Below are 14,241 nucleotides of genomic sequence, written 5' to 3'. Positions count from 1 at the left end.
CATATGTAAAAGTCATTGTTTGAAAGTGAAGTGCATTTGAAAAATCACATTAAATGAGAGTATTGGAATGTTCGTTGTTAAGCAGAAAAAGGCGCAACAAAAATAGTCTTTTCCTTTGGTTCAAATTCAGGTAATTTTGAGTATATCTGTAACTGCTTGATATTTCAGGAAGAGAACATGGAAAGAATGAGTGCCATACATTGCTGGCACCTGAAAATTATTTGCATAATCATCTTTGGATTTAAATGTACATATAACAAAGTGGTAATTATGGTCATTCTGTACCCGTAGTTTCTCTTGCATGAATATTTGATTGTCAGTGTTCTTTCCAAGTTTGTCATGTGTACACCTTGTGAAAGTCAGCTTTTTTTTTACTCATTGTGAAAGTCATGAATCTCTCTTTTTTTTTCTTATTCTCAGGTATCTTGTAGACAATGGGGCCAATGTTGCAGCTGTTAATAATGAGGGGGAAATCCCCTTGGACCTGGCTGAAGAGGAGGACATGGAAGAGTATCTACAAAACATCATTGACAAGCTGGGTAAGGGGAGGTCACAGGGTCACTGGAGTAGGGCTTGTGGGGTGGGCGGAGTGTAAAAATGTAAAAGAAGGTGGATTGCAGATGGAGTGCATTAAATCAAAATGTAGGAAGCAACTAGGTAAAAATTATGAGATTTTGTAATAAAAATAAAAACAAACATTTAAATAATGGGTTTGTTTGGATTTTAACATTTGAAGTTGTAAATCTCAAAAAAAAATTTTTTGATATTACTTTGGTCTACAGGTCTTGATGTTGAAAATGCCAGGAATGAGGAAGAACAACGCATGTTGACTGATGCCAACCAGTGGCTCAACACGAAAAATATTAAAGAGAAGCGACATCCAAAGTCTGGTGCCACAGCACTCCACGTGGCCGCTGCCAAAGGTTATATAAAAGTTATGAGGTGAGACTTTCCAGGTGCCAGGCTACCTTCTCAACACTTACTAGATTTTAATTCAGTCATTTCCGGTGCTCATTGACAACATTGTCAAAACAAGATGAGAAAAAAAAATTTTGTATTGAACCATTTTCCTGATTACACGCTGGTAGTCACATATTCTTTTAACAGATTAAATTGTCCCAATGTGTCCTGTGTCCAGAGTTATTGGTTTCATATGCAACAATTTCATAAATACAGGTATCTTTTGGGGGGAAAAAAGTTATCTTCCCTGCTTGAAGCTGTTATTTGGTTCATAGTTAATGTACACTATCTTAAAACAGTGAAGACTTTTGTAATTACCTCAACAAAATTTATTTTGAGGCTACTGGAAAATATAGGATATTTGTGTTTCCCTGCCTGCCCTCCCCAATGCTTGAATTTTAAATATATATAATTTAGATTCTGTGTTCTGTTAATCTTTTCTGTTCCTGCAGTATTCTTATACAAGCCGGCGCCAACGTTGACGAAATAGACAACGATGGGTGGACGCCACTCCACGCCGCATCGCACTGGGGGCAGAAGGAGGCTGTGGAATCACTAGTGGAGAATATGTGCGACATGGACCACAAAAACAAACTTGTAGGTGACATTTCACTTGGTAACCTGACTGATAGTGCCACAGTGTGGAATGGGACAGGAGTGACCTGTGTGCCTTTGACTAACACATTGAATCTCCAACTCGTTAGGCATTGTGTATCTGAATCCTTGGAAATGTCCAATAATCGGGAATCCAGTGATGTTCTCTTCACACCAAAGCTTTCAAGGAGTATCAAAAACCCATTGCAAAGTAACAGTCAGTGGGCTTTACTTTGCCTGATCTTGTCCAATTCTTCACCACCTCTTGGTGGATTTGTCAGGAGAAGGGTAATTGTTCAGGGCCACCGGCCTTGCGAAAATGCCTGAAGCCTCATTCCAGTCATGGATTGGCAACTAAGGTGTCTGACCTCCGTGTCCAATCCCAGTCCCTTACCAGGGAGACCGTTAAAATCTTCAACAATCACTTCCAAGTTAGCCTGCACGTACGCATTACCAAAGGAAGATGGTCAACATATTGATATGATTCATCTACGTTCGTATTTCCTCAGGGTCAGACTGCCTTTGACCTGGCCGACGACGAAATGTTGAAGTGGTTAGAAGAACTGAAAAAGAAACAAGCTTCTGTGAGTAGTGTCAGTCTTGGAATTCCTTTACTCGGTCAATTTTGGGGAACATTCACAAAACTCCAAACATCAGTTATTTTTAGAATGTGAGCAAATACCATTGGTGATACCCAGAAAATGCAATTGTTCCCACGCGGGCTTCTTTTAGAAATGTGAACATCTTTGAGTTGTGAGTGACATGTCTGAGTTTTGAGTAATGTTTTTGAGTTTTGAGATCCTCCTCAAAATTAATGGGCCGAGTTGAATTTGAATTCATCAGTCTTTGTCAGTCTGTCCTCGGGTAGACTAAGCCAAGTCTTTTTGACAGAAGTTGAAAGATGGGAAATTGGATACCATTCTGATTTACTTCTGTGAGCAGAGCATGATTTGTTTATCTGTGTTATGAATCTATAGGCCTTTTGTTTTTGAATGAGGCCAATGTTTGCCACAAAGTCCACTCGCCTTTGTTGCAAAGTAGTCTTGGCCAAGTGTCCCGAATGACACTTGTGGAGAGTGATGAATCCTCAATGATGATGCTCATCAGCAGGTTGTAAATGCCTCACGTGATGTTGCAAAATTGTGTTGATTAGAAAATGAGAAGCTTTTTCTTTCTGGGATAGTTGAAGAAAGAAGAGAAGCCATCTGCTCCAAGGATTGAAGCTAAGAACCCTCCACCCTTCAAGAGAAGGTATGCTTGAATATTTATTTACTCTTCTGAAATTTCATGTCAGTTACTGTCTGTGGATTCAGTTTCTTTTTTTTTTCATTTGTTAAACTATATACTGAAATAAAAGCTTTGCTGATCATGCTCAGTTTTTTTCATATCTCTTTCAGAATTCTAGAAAAAAATAAACAAAACTGAAAGAAGAACAAAACTCAAACGAAACAAAAACATTACTTTTTCGCAAGCTTATGAGAAAAACACCTGTTCACTTTAAAAGTTCATGGCTTCAGTAAATATAGTCCAGTCAAGTTCTCTCCTTTATTTTGGTTTATTAGTGTGTGTGTGTTTCATGAAGCTTTACTTTGCGGCTTTGTGGTTGAATTTCTTTTTCGTTCTTTTTGGTTCACCATTTGGTGTGCTGCAGCATGACAAGGCCGTGTGAAGTTAAACAGATAATCGCTTTCTGAAATTGAATGAAAGACATATTGAAAAGAAGAGGCCTGAGGTCAAATTGTGTTCATTGTTGATTTTGTGCCCTTTGAAGCATTAACCCAGCAGATCAGTATTTCACAAAACATCGATTCCAAAGCACCGGCGTTGCCCAGTTTGAGTTCTCAGACAATCAACAACACCCGTTGAACATGTGAACAGAGTCAAAAAAGCACTGTTCCCCCCAAAAACCGATAAAACCAGAATGAGGCATGTTTAAACAATTAAGGAGAACATGCCTATTTTTTGCATTAAGTGTAACAAACGTGTACACGTGTACATGAAGCTGATTGACGTGTGCTTTCCAAACAGTAGTGACTTGAATTGTTATTAACCTGTAGTTGGACTACACGAGTTGAAATTTGGGTCAAAGTCAAACTTCAAAAGCCGGCCATATTCATCCCAATGCTGTGTGAGAACTTTGCTCCGTTTTTTTAGCATCTCGCAGCACGATTTGGCTTCACCCGTGTGCACTCTTAATCCAACATGGCCGACTTTTGACAAGTTTTACCGTACGCTGGGAACTTGTGTGCAGCTGTTTGAACTTTCTCTCTGTTCACTTTCATTCAGGTCACAGCCATGTCATTACATTCGCTGAGATGTGCTCTGCTATATTTCTGTCTACACATGCACATGTAGTGCTCTCATTTTTCATATAGTTTTCATTGATTATTGTCAAAGCATTTCGGAAAACATTTCGTCCTCTCAAATTAAACAAAAGCATGACTTCTAGAAAGCAAAGCTATAGTTTTTAGAGCCAGATCTTTTTCAAAACTTCCATGAAAAGTGGAATTTTTTGACAAACTGTTTGCTTGTAGTGAAAGCATCACACCTACTCTTGATTGTGAATACAGTGTACAATGTACTTAATTTGCATGTGACATTTACTAGACATTTAGAGCGCCCCCATTCAGTAGCTTATGTACATGTAGATTTAATCAGTCCTATAATCATCGGATGTACTTCAACATTGTCTGTCAGTAGATTCTGTCATGCACACATTCCCTACAGTTTGATTTTACGTCATGACAATTAATTTCCTTCCATTCTCAAGTTCAATCAGCACTTCATTTGCACTCATGGACCAAAGCTGATGAATATACCGTGCTATTCTCTTTCCTTCCTAGGAATTCTAAAATGGATACTATAAAACTTGTAACATCTATTTCCATTCCATTTTTTTCCCCTCCAATGCCTTCTTTTCTTTATCTGGTTCTCTGGTGGTTAGAACGGCAAGTAGTCTCAAAAATCGTCCTGAGATGAATTGGTAGATATTCTCTTTTCATTGTCAAGCTTTTGTGTTCTTGTTAAAAAGAAAAAAAATGAAAACTACCCTTTTTGTGGCAATTCTCTTCCTTTTGGAGGTAAATGTTAACCCTTGGTTTTGCAGGGTAGGGCTTGGCTAAAGTGGCAATGATTAGAACATTACACGTCCCAAATGGGCACCTCCAGCTGGTACCCTGTATTTGCAGCCTAACCCACAAGCTTTGTTTTAAAACTGTGAAGGCAATTGGGAAATTCTGAAGGAACAAGTTGGTGTGGTCGCCTTGCTCCGGTGATGGGTCATGCTGTATCAGTGTTGAGAACCCACTTGCACCATACTGTCAGTAGATAGACATTCAGTGGCCAGATGTGTCCCCCGTCCCCATGGTAGTTGCTCGGTTCTCCCTCCCCCCTGTGTCCTTCCCCTTACTAAAGGTTTTAAGTGAACCCGGACATTGTGTAGTGCATTGGTACACCTAACCAACAAAAGAGCCCTATTTTCTCTGCCGAGTCTATGTACACTTGTGATCCAACCCTCCCCCGATAGCATCCACCGAAAACCACATCAGAATTTTTGCCTGCCTAGAAGCACAGCATTTTATCTGTTACAAGGAATACATGCATTGCATAAACTCAGGTGGACGTCAAATGTGATTATAAAGCTTGTTCTTAATTGCCTCAAAGAAGAACATGCCAACGTCTCCAAAAAAAAAGAAAGCCAAACAGTTTTCTGATCACAGAACCTCAAATGAAAAAGAGGCTTTAAAAACACTCAGTTTGAAATCTTTCCTCGCGGGACCTTTAGTCTCCAAGAAAATTCTTTCACATTGGTCGATGGCAGTAAGAGTCCATCCTGATTAGTTGGATAAGATTGCGTGTATTCTTTGATGTGGGTATAGCTAGAGCTTATAGGAATATGCACCACTGAATGTGTCAGAGATATGGGACATCAAGTGTAGCCGTTAACACTGCACAGACTTATATATTATAGACTTCCATGGTGCCCTTTAACAAATACCACAATATATCGCCGAGGCACTTGTCCTTAATCCTATCCCAGTCAAAATTCTTTCTGACACAGTTTTTCTGAATGAGAAAAAGGAGTTGACCTGATTTGTTTTCTGATGTGAAAACCAGACCCCTTTTTTTCTTTAAACATCAAGCACTGAAACTAATTGACCGAGTTTGCTACGTGAAAAGATCTAGGTAACCACCAGCTTCATTTGATTGAATTCTCAAGCATTTTCTCCCTTGCGAATAGAATTCCATTGGGCTGCTTTAATGTAGTTCATTTACCTATGATCCAAGTTGTTAGAAATCATTTTTTTTCTATCTTTTTGAATTTTTTTTTTGCACTTTGCTCACCATACGCTTTGCCTGTAGGGTTAGCCATGATAACTTCCAAATTGGGGATAAACACCACTGTTTTGTATTGGAAAATCCAGTCTTTGAATGAGTGGATACATTAGTGGGACAATCCAACTCATTACCAAGGGAATAGCAAACTTTGGAGGGGACATCCTTTATTCTAATTGCACTGTTTCCTCTACAACATGGAAAGTTTCTGCCTATTTTAATAAGTCTTTATGTAACAGAAAGAGATGTTTTCCAGTCTGAAGAACTTACTTTCTGTCTCTCCCTGCAAAGCACCAACTAAAATTCAACCTTGGAAATCACATATTTACTCTAATTAACCCTCATGAATATTCATAACTAATCCATCTCCTCTGCATGCATGAACAACTCAATTTGGTTTCACTCATTTAATTTTACTCTTCAACTTATTTGTGACATTATTTGTTGCTCTTGTGAATATTGCAGTACCAGATTGTCGCTTCTGTATGATTTTGATTTGAGGCATACTTGCATTAAGTGTAAAGTGAATACATGTATTTCTAATGTATATGTACATGTATTATTTAAGGAGATTTGGAGAAGCAAGTACATGTAGACCTAAGCATCTTCAGCACCTAAACAAATGAATCAGAAAGTGAAATAAGCACGTGTAAGAAAACTGAAGTTCACTCTGAAGTGAGTTCAAAGCCGAAAGAATGACAACTTTCCCAACAAATCTAAGGTTATGCCTCCTTAAATAATAGATTTGTTTCTCAGATGACATCTGGCTATGTCTGTAACTCGGATCTGTCAAATGCATTTGTGGATTGGTGTAAAATGTGATTCCTTAAAAGTAAGGAAATCTTCCATGTTGTGTAGAAGAGGCAGTAAAGCACGCCAAGGAGACGCATGACGAGTGAAATGTGGTAAAAAAAAATTTATGGGAAGGGGGAAAAAAAGGGGGCAAAACTGGAAGAGAGGAAGACTCGATGCATGGCTAACCTTTTCGGCTCCTTTTTTGCATAAATTTTTTGGCTTCTTTTATTCCCCCTCTTCTTCTTGTTTGTGCGTCCCGTTTTCGTGCGGTGTCTCTCTTCTCTCTTTCTCGTCTCTATTCCCGACACCCCTGTGATTTCCCCCTCCCCATCGCCCCCCCCCTTTTCCCTGTTACCCCCCTGGTGTTCCCCTTCCTTTGGCGCTGACTCGCAGGTCTTCCGTTACACGCATTAGTGTTCCTGACCGCAACATGCTGCTACACCAAGATATGGCGAAGGAGCGGCGCGAGTTGGAACTGAAGATTCACGGCAAGGACAGTGAGAAGGAAAAGGTAAAAAAAATCAAAAGCTGTCTGCTTCAGTCTTCCATCTTTGCTTTGTGAAATATGTATGCTTTTATTTGTCAAAAACATGTCCTTACTAAACTTTGACTTTGCACGTTTTTGTCTTGCTCACTGAAATCTGTGCATTGTCAGCTTACAGGAAATACTTAAGGTTGACTGGTCCCTAGACTGGTGTGAAGTCAGTTTAGTGGGGAACCCGTGGGACTCCTTGCAGGGCTCGTGAATTCAGCCTGATTTCCTGAAAACTGACACTTAAAGTGCGTATGAATTGAGCATCACGAAGATACGTCAAGATTTGGACAGATTTTTGAGTGTTTCTAGGATGTGTCCGGATTGTGTTTGAAAGCACGTACCCCGGCTGAGTCTTTCCATTGTCCCTTTGAAACTCTCCCGTCCTTCAAGTTCATGCCATTTTGTACTCTCATGAGGTAGTATAACAAAACAAAAACTTTCCCTTGAACATGAAACCACATGCCCCATATATTTCCAGTTATCTTCCCTTCATTCCTCCATTTTCCCCTTTCATATACATACACATAGAGCTAAATCAAGCATGGTTGTCAGCAGTGACAAAGTTATATTAAACTTATGTAAGTACAGGGTAAAACTGAGAATGACGCCCCTCCCCCAAGAAAAAAGCAAGTAAGCCGTGCTGATGTTGTTGGCTTCAAAATGAGGTGTACCTGTTTGCATTTGGCGGAGTGTTTAGTGCCGCCATCAGTAAACATTTTTTGGGTTTGTTTGGGGTTTTTTGGCATTTCCAAGTCATCTGCAGGATGAGGTGGACATTTTTGGACCAAAATGAATATGAAAGATATGAGTGACTAGAATCAACGGGAAAAAAATTTAAAATACGAATTCTGATTACATGAAGATTTCCCAGGTGGGTAATTCCAGAAATTAGGGGTCCATTTTTTTGTGTGTGTCCCTGTCACATCACATCTGACATGATTTTGTAAGTTCAAAACATATTTTTAATCTCCAAGAGTGATGAATTAAATGCAAGTTACATGTACCTGCCAAACAAATAGTAATAGTTTGAAATCAATTCCAGTGATATTTCCATGTCAAATAACAAAGGGACACAGAAATGTCACACTTTTGGACCCCTAATTTCTAGAATTACCCATATGACAGTTTTTTCTTACGACAAATGGGCATCCAAACTGCCTTTTTCTCTGGGGAGTTCACCATCTACCGGTAGCAACCTTGCTTACAGTTTACATCACCATCTCGACCTCACACACCATGCATCCTCAACCATCCAACCGTTTAACAAATTTCTCCTCTGCTGATTTGGTTGACATGTGTTTATTTTCTCCTCCCCCCTTCCCTTTTTGTTCTGAACCTCCTTCACTCGGGAACATGACTAACATTACAGCCGGCCAGTAATGTGAAACCGAAGTCACCGACTGGCCCCAGTCGGGCACACGGGGTAGGTTTTGCTGTACATGTCATAGTGACACCTCTTGTCCTTTTATTTTAGTGTCACTGCAAAGTTGTGTGTAGGTACTAAACCAAAGAAATAAGTTACTCTCTAAGATATACAAGGACAATTGTTTTAAAAACCAATGCAAATGTTTGCTCATCTTAGGGATTCTCTTTTTTTGGGGGGGTATGATTGTAGGAATTTTCTTGTTTGGTATTTTTACGGAGGAATCCTTACAGATAAAGCTATGGGCAAGTTCCATCAAGGACCACAGTTAACCATAGTTTGACTAATTCTGATCGAACACAGAGTAGTCGACGATGGTTGGAATAGTCTAGTCAACTATTCGCGACCAGCCTATCAAGGTTGGTCTCATCGTTGGTCACCATAAACCATTTTTAATAGCACAGTGCAGAGAGGACCAGTTATAAGAAAAATACTGGAAAAACAGTAACTAGTAAACGGCCATTTTCACTTTTAGTTGTGCAATTCTGCCCTTGTTTCCCCCTTTTGCAGCCACCTTTTTCTCCCCTTCGACCTAATGACCTGACAATGGTTGACTAGAGTGGTTTGCACTTCAACTTCATTGCACATGCACTAAGTACATGTACGTCACGAACCAACCATTAGTTCACTAGTGGTCCTTGACTGAATTTGCCCAAAGTCTTGAACACCTACATGTACCTGTATAAATGCAAAGCATGCATATGAATCAGTGGAAGAATACAGACTTTTCGCAGTTGTGCACCTCCAAGAGTTTGCAATGCGTTGGCCTGTCACAGTGCGCGAAATCTGTCGACCCAGTGCGCGTTTGGAAATGGGCCACAAATTTCGCGCGTTGTGATTGGCCAACACCTTGCAAACTCTTGGAGGTGCACTATTGTGAATCGCCCGTATTAGTCATCAGTATTTGAAGCTGATTTGTTTTCTACTTGTGTGTTGATACATGTACCAGATCTGCCAACCTAGCCGTACTCCTTCCTGAGGTCAGACATGACCAAACAATAGATTAAAAGGTACTTAAATGAGCGCCGTCAGTTCATTGAAATTTTTAATCTTGTGTGTGATAATGCCTGACCTCAGGAAGGAGTCCGGCATGTTGGCAGGTCTCATGTGCTCATGCGTTGTCACTAGCATGCACTTTATGTCTCAGTTCTTTACAGTTAGCACGTATTAGTTCACGTGGTGTTTCAAAAGTTTGAAAAAGAGCTCTGCCATTTTGTTCTTTCTGAGTACGTGTACATGCGCACAACAGTGTGCATTGGTGTATGTGTTCTCCGTTTGCCTCAGTACATGTAGCTCGAAGTTCTGTCAAAGGCACGCCCTTGCACTCGGTGGTCTGTTTTTCACAATGTAAGGCATCTTGGTTAGGTTTTCAACCATGTGGCAAAAAGTAAGCTCACATGTAGCTTCAATTGTCAGGGCGTGACAGGCTCCACACTGTAATGAGTCTCAGAACATGCTTGAAAACCAAGATGGCTGCCTTGAGACATACATGTACAAAGGAAGGAATCTATACTCTTAATACCGTGTGCTTTTCTTCAGCAAGTTGTGTGGGGAAAAAAAGGAACAGAACACAAAAAAGCTTCTCTTTTTGCTAATTATTGTATTTTAGTCTGAAAAGTTTTTTCAAAATATTCGTCTTCCTTTTCAATAACAGTGAGAGGTGGTAAGGTTCATTTCGTTGATAGCACCACAAAGCGATGTGTTCTGAATAGTTTCCAGTCCACGAACTGATGAATCGTGTGTACAAAGTGTATGGACGGTGCATCACTTTGTGGTGCACCAAAGCTATCCTGTACGTCACTTTGTGGTGAAACCGACGATTCGATAGTTACTTTTTCCTAAATTGCAAATTAATGAATGGAAAAAGTGTGCACTGGGTTCTTTTCAGTTTTCATTAAAAACACTGCAACTTCAAGACTGTTCCAATGATCCTGGCGAGGAGGTCACAATTTTTTACCGAGCAATTTTTACTGAGTGGACGCGTACATGAAGACCTTTAGCATGAAACAGTTATTCCTGTATGTAGATCCATGTCTTGTGTTCTTGTATTGTTTGAGAAATTGGACCTAATATAGTCTCGGACATGATGAAAAACAAAGTGCCGTCTGTGCTCTACAGCGCTATTTGTTCAGTCATAGAAAAAAATAAACCAAAAGACCAGGATCTATGTACAAACCAGCAATATCTCCCAGGCAGGACATCAGGTTTAGATGTGTTGACTGGTCACATCTAAAATTCATTATCTCCACCAAGATCGTTTTCCGGTAACCAATCACAACTCTTCCTTTCTTTCCTGTTCATGTCATCTGTATTCCCATTACATTTCTAGCCGACCGTTGTCGCAAAACGGAAGATAACCCCCTGGGTCGCTCAAAGGCCCATTTTCCCTGATTATGAAGAGCGGGAACGGGTAGGTTAAAAAACGTAAAGTCTCACCGGCACTGACCCAAAAAAGGGGGTTTGCGGGCTGCGTGTGTGGTAAAAATGGTGTCAGGGTTTTAACATTCTGCTTTTGTTTTCTGTTTGATCATCATAGCCCATCGTCATCTAGCTGTCAAGAGCAATCATTGAAGCAAAATTTAAACTGTGTTTGTCAAATTAATTAAAACAAAGATTCAGAGTTAATTGTTGGCCTACTTTTTGCTTTGCAAGTCGTTGCTTTTGGATCTAATTGATGCAGTTTTTAATCAGGGCTATTTAATAATGATTACTGTTTTGTGTGGTTTTGGTTTTTGTAATTGATGAAACTTTCAATGAGCTTTTTGCCAAGCTATTGTTCTACATGTATGTGTTGCAAAAGAACCCAGAATAATGGCAATTACTTGGAACCACATTTATTTCCCTCTGTTTGGAAGTTCTCTGCACATGCAGTGCACGTTTAAAAGTACCTGACAAATTCCACTGTTTTGTGTGCTGCACATCTTTCTATTGGAAAACCTTTCACCTGTCTGGTTTGATGCGGACTCGTCAGTCACATATTGGAAAACGAATGGGAACTATATTATATTCGGCCATTGTAATACACAAGTTTCAGGCCAGAAGGACATGTATTAGCAAAATGAAGACACTGTGAATCAGTTGGCAATGTTGAGACGTGTGAGGAAGTACAGTATTCATCTCTAGTTTCATTGTTTGCTGACAGTGTAGTTGAGCTCTTTTTAAGTTTTTGTTTCCATAAAGTAAAAGAAAAAAAAGAGGTCACGCTTCTGTACTGCCTGTGGGCATTGTAGGGGACATTTTCCACTTGGAATATGGGCACTGTGCATAACTACATGTACATGCATGCCCCTTATCAGTCAAAAAATGTCAAAGTCACTTGTGTGCAAGGATTCGATCAATCGGAATGACTATTCAATCCTGTAGACAAGTTAAGACTAACTCTCTGCAGGCCATAGAAATCTGAAATGTTCCCACACTCAAGTACAACCTTTATGGAAACAAAAGTCTTCATCCGAATTCATCATCAGGAACACCCCCCTGAAGTTCCCATTTACAAGCAGTAAATTTGCTTCTAGTTGCAACTGTTTTTGGACGTAAGCCAGCCCACATTGATTTCATGATTACACAATGTGCGAGGGCAACCCAAACCATGTAGATTGCATTCTCAGATTCACAAGTACATTTTAGTTGAGCTGAACTGCTGCATTTGAGTAGTGTTCATTTACATGAAGCCAATAGAGCAGACATTTTTACAAACCAGTGGGATAACATGTATTACTATTGAGGTACTTTAAGCAATGTAGGGGTACGTGAACACGTAGACTTCACGTGTTTCTGACATTATTGGTGCTAATTGTGTGTGTCCTGATTGATAGAGCATTGGCAGAAATTTGCTGACACATTGGATATCCGAGGCTTTTTCCTTACAGCATTGAGATGGCTGTCACTGCGCGTTGCCAGGTCATTCATGTGACTGAACATTGACACGTATTGCTTATAGGTTGGAATGGTGGTTTGTGCAAGTGACGGGTATGGCTTAATAGGGAGGCAGTGGCACTGTGTGGTGGGTTCGTCACACATTAATGGTGTTGAGGTTAGGTTAGCCAAGTTTATTTATGTTAAGTTTATTTTATGTGTGGCATTTCTAGGTTCTTGGTAACAATTGTACAGGCTCACATTTATACTCTTAAATTGTTTAACAAAGGCAGTTTTCATTTATTTTTTTCCATTTTGATGTAAATCTAATGTAACAGTATGTGACGATACTATTCAAATGTGAATGATAATCCTCAGGGGTCAGATCACATATCACCAGACTCTGGTGAGTTGTCTAAACTGTGAAGTTTGACACAAACTGTATAAAATATCCATCTCGTGTTTTGAAGCTCTTTAGTTCTTTGTTTTGCGAGAGTGACAGGCAGGCAGGACAAGAGTGGTGGCAAATTGAAGGTTTTTGTTTTGAAGGTTGAACTCGTGGGATCTGTAGAAAGAGTTGGTTTGGGGGACTTGTTCAAAAAGTTGACTCTGCACTCATCTTCCCTATGCTGTTATATAAAGAAAACAACAAAGTCCCACATTGAAATTTATTTACAGGGCAGCACAGTTAAAGCCAGCACCATTCAAGGGCCCCGACGTTCTGGTGGTTTCACCAAAGTTGGCACATTGGTAATCTTTATGCATTCTGCGGCTTTTGTGGAAGCATCCAGATGTCTGCTTAATTTTGTCTTTTTTTTTTTTTTTTGCAATGGCTTTCTGATTACAAATGGTGGTGGGTTTGTTGTAAATTAGTTTGGTCAAATCCAATTGCAAACTACAGTGTCTCGCACAAAAATTGTCAGAAATGGTCTTCAGCCGAGCAAAGTTCTGTAAATATTGAGGTTCTGTTGGTCTTTTTGGCCTTTGTAGTTGTTTCTGGGAAAATTTCAAAAGAAAAGAAAGTAATTTAGAGCCGTGCAGAGAAGTGTTGCAGAACGAAGCCTACTTTCATAGAATTGCAGTTGTTAGAAATTGAGGCGTTGCAAAGTGTCTGATGAAAATGTTGTAAGGGTTTTCTTTAAAACAACATTTGTGGACTCTTCCATCCAGGAATTTGAGCTAACAGGTTTTTTCTTTTCTAAACAAAACTTTGGTCACATTACTGGAGAGGCATAATTTTGTTGCTGTGGCCATTTGCGGCAGTGGTGCTGGTTTCCTAAGGCCTTGCTTTGCATCGGTCATTGTGGCTTCTTGCATGTTGCCATGGGTAAAGGAGTGTATCAGGAGACACGACAGGACAGCAACTTGTAATTTCTCCACAGGAATACAGTGTAACTAATGCGGAGTCGTACATGTACCTTCGCAATCCGTGGGAAGTCGACACTCTGGTAAACACACAGAAACCCTATAGAATTGCCTTAATGCCATTTTTTCCAGGGGGAGGGTCTCTCTCTCTCTCGCTTTCTGGGATGTAGGGCCAGAGCTTGCTTTTGAGTGCAGAGGGTTTAGGACTGGTTTGTGCAGCTAGTTTGGACAGATAATTAAACTTGGAATTGTTTTGGAAAACTGACCAATTGAGAATGGTGGAGGTTCTAAGGGCAGGATTGCTCGGCCACAGTGTGTGTGCCTCATTTACCAATATCTGAAGTAAGGTAGGTTAGAGATCTCTCGTCATAAATGATAC

At 40.0% G+C, this 14,241-nt stretch overlaps 1 protein-coding gene across 19 annotated transcripts in view; it reads left to right on the top strand.

Annotated features, from left to right (window-relative positions):
- LOC110986335 (protein phosphatase 1 regulatory subunit 12A-like) overlaps nucleotides 1–14,241 on the top strand; it is a 70,382-nt gene that overhangs the window by 19,579 nt on the left and 36,562 nt on the right. For 5 of the 19 annotated variants that reach the window (XM_022248206.2, XM_022248177.2, XM_022248124.2 and 2 more), the window contains exons 3-13: nucleotides 421–539; nucleotides 783–942; nucleotides 1,413–1,557; nucleotides 2,064–2,138; nucleotides 2,738–2,805; nucleotides 4,499–4,537; nucleotides 7,078–7,195; nucleotides 8,589–8,642; nucleotides 10,972–11,052; nucleotides 13,176–13,247; nucleotides 13,880–13,945. In XM_022248206.2, coding sequence (XP_022103898.2) covers nucleotides 421–539; nucleotides 783–942; nucleotides 1,413–1,557; nucleotides 2,064–2,138; nucleotides 2,738–2,805; nucleotides 4,499–4,537; nucleotides 7,078–7,195; nucleotides 8,589–8,642; nucleotides 10,972–11,052; nucleotides 13,176–13,247; nucleotides 13,880–13,945 — 997 coding nt within the window. The remainder of the gene's footprint in view (nucleotides 1–420; nucleotides 540–782; nucleotides 943–1,412; nucleotides 1,558–2,063; nucleotides 2,139–2,737; nucleotides 2,806–4,498; nucleotides 4,538–7,077; nucleotides 7,196–8,588; nucleotides 8,643–10,971; nucleotides 11,053–13,175; nucleotides 13,248–13,879; nucleotides 13,946–14,241) is intronic. The other 14 variants (XM_022248133.2, XM_022248151.2, XM_022248141.2 and 11 more) reach the window with 14 other exon arrangements.

The sequence above is a fragment of the Acanthaster planci genome, linkage group LG03 (genome assembly GCF_054643075.1).
Source record: "Acanthaster planci isolate LZ-2023a linkage group LG03, COTS_SCS, whole genome shotgun sequence".
In the NCBI taxonomy this organism is placed as follows: domain Eukaryota; kingdom Metazoa; phylum Echinodermata; class Asteroidea; order Valvatida; family Acanthasteridae; genus Acanthaster; species Acanthaster planci.
Note: the sequence above shows the minus strand (reverse complement) of the source record. Positions and strands in the feature narration are given on the sequence as shown.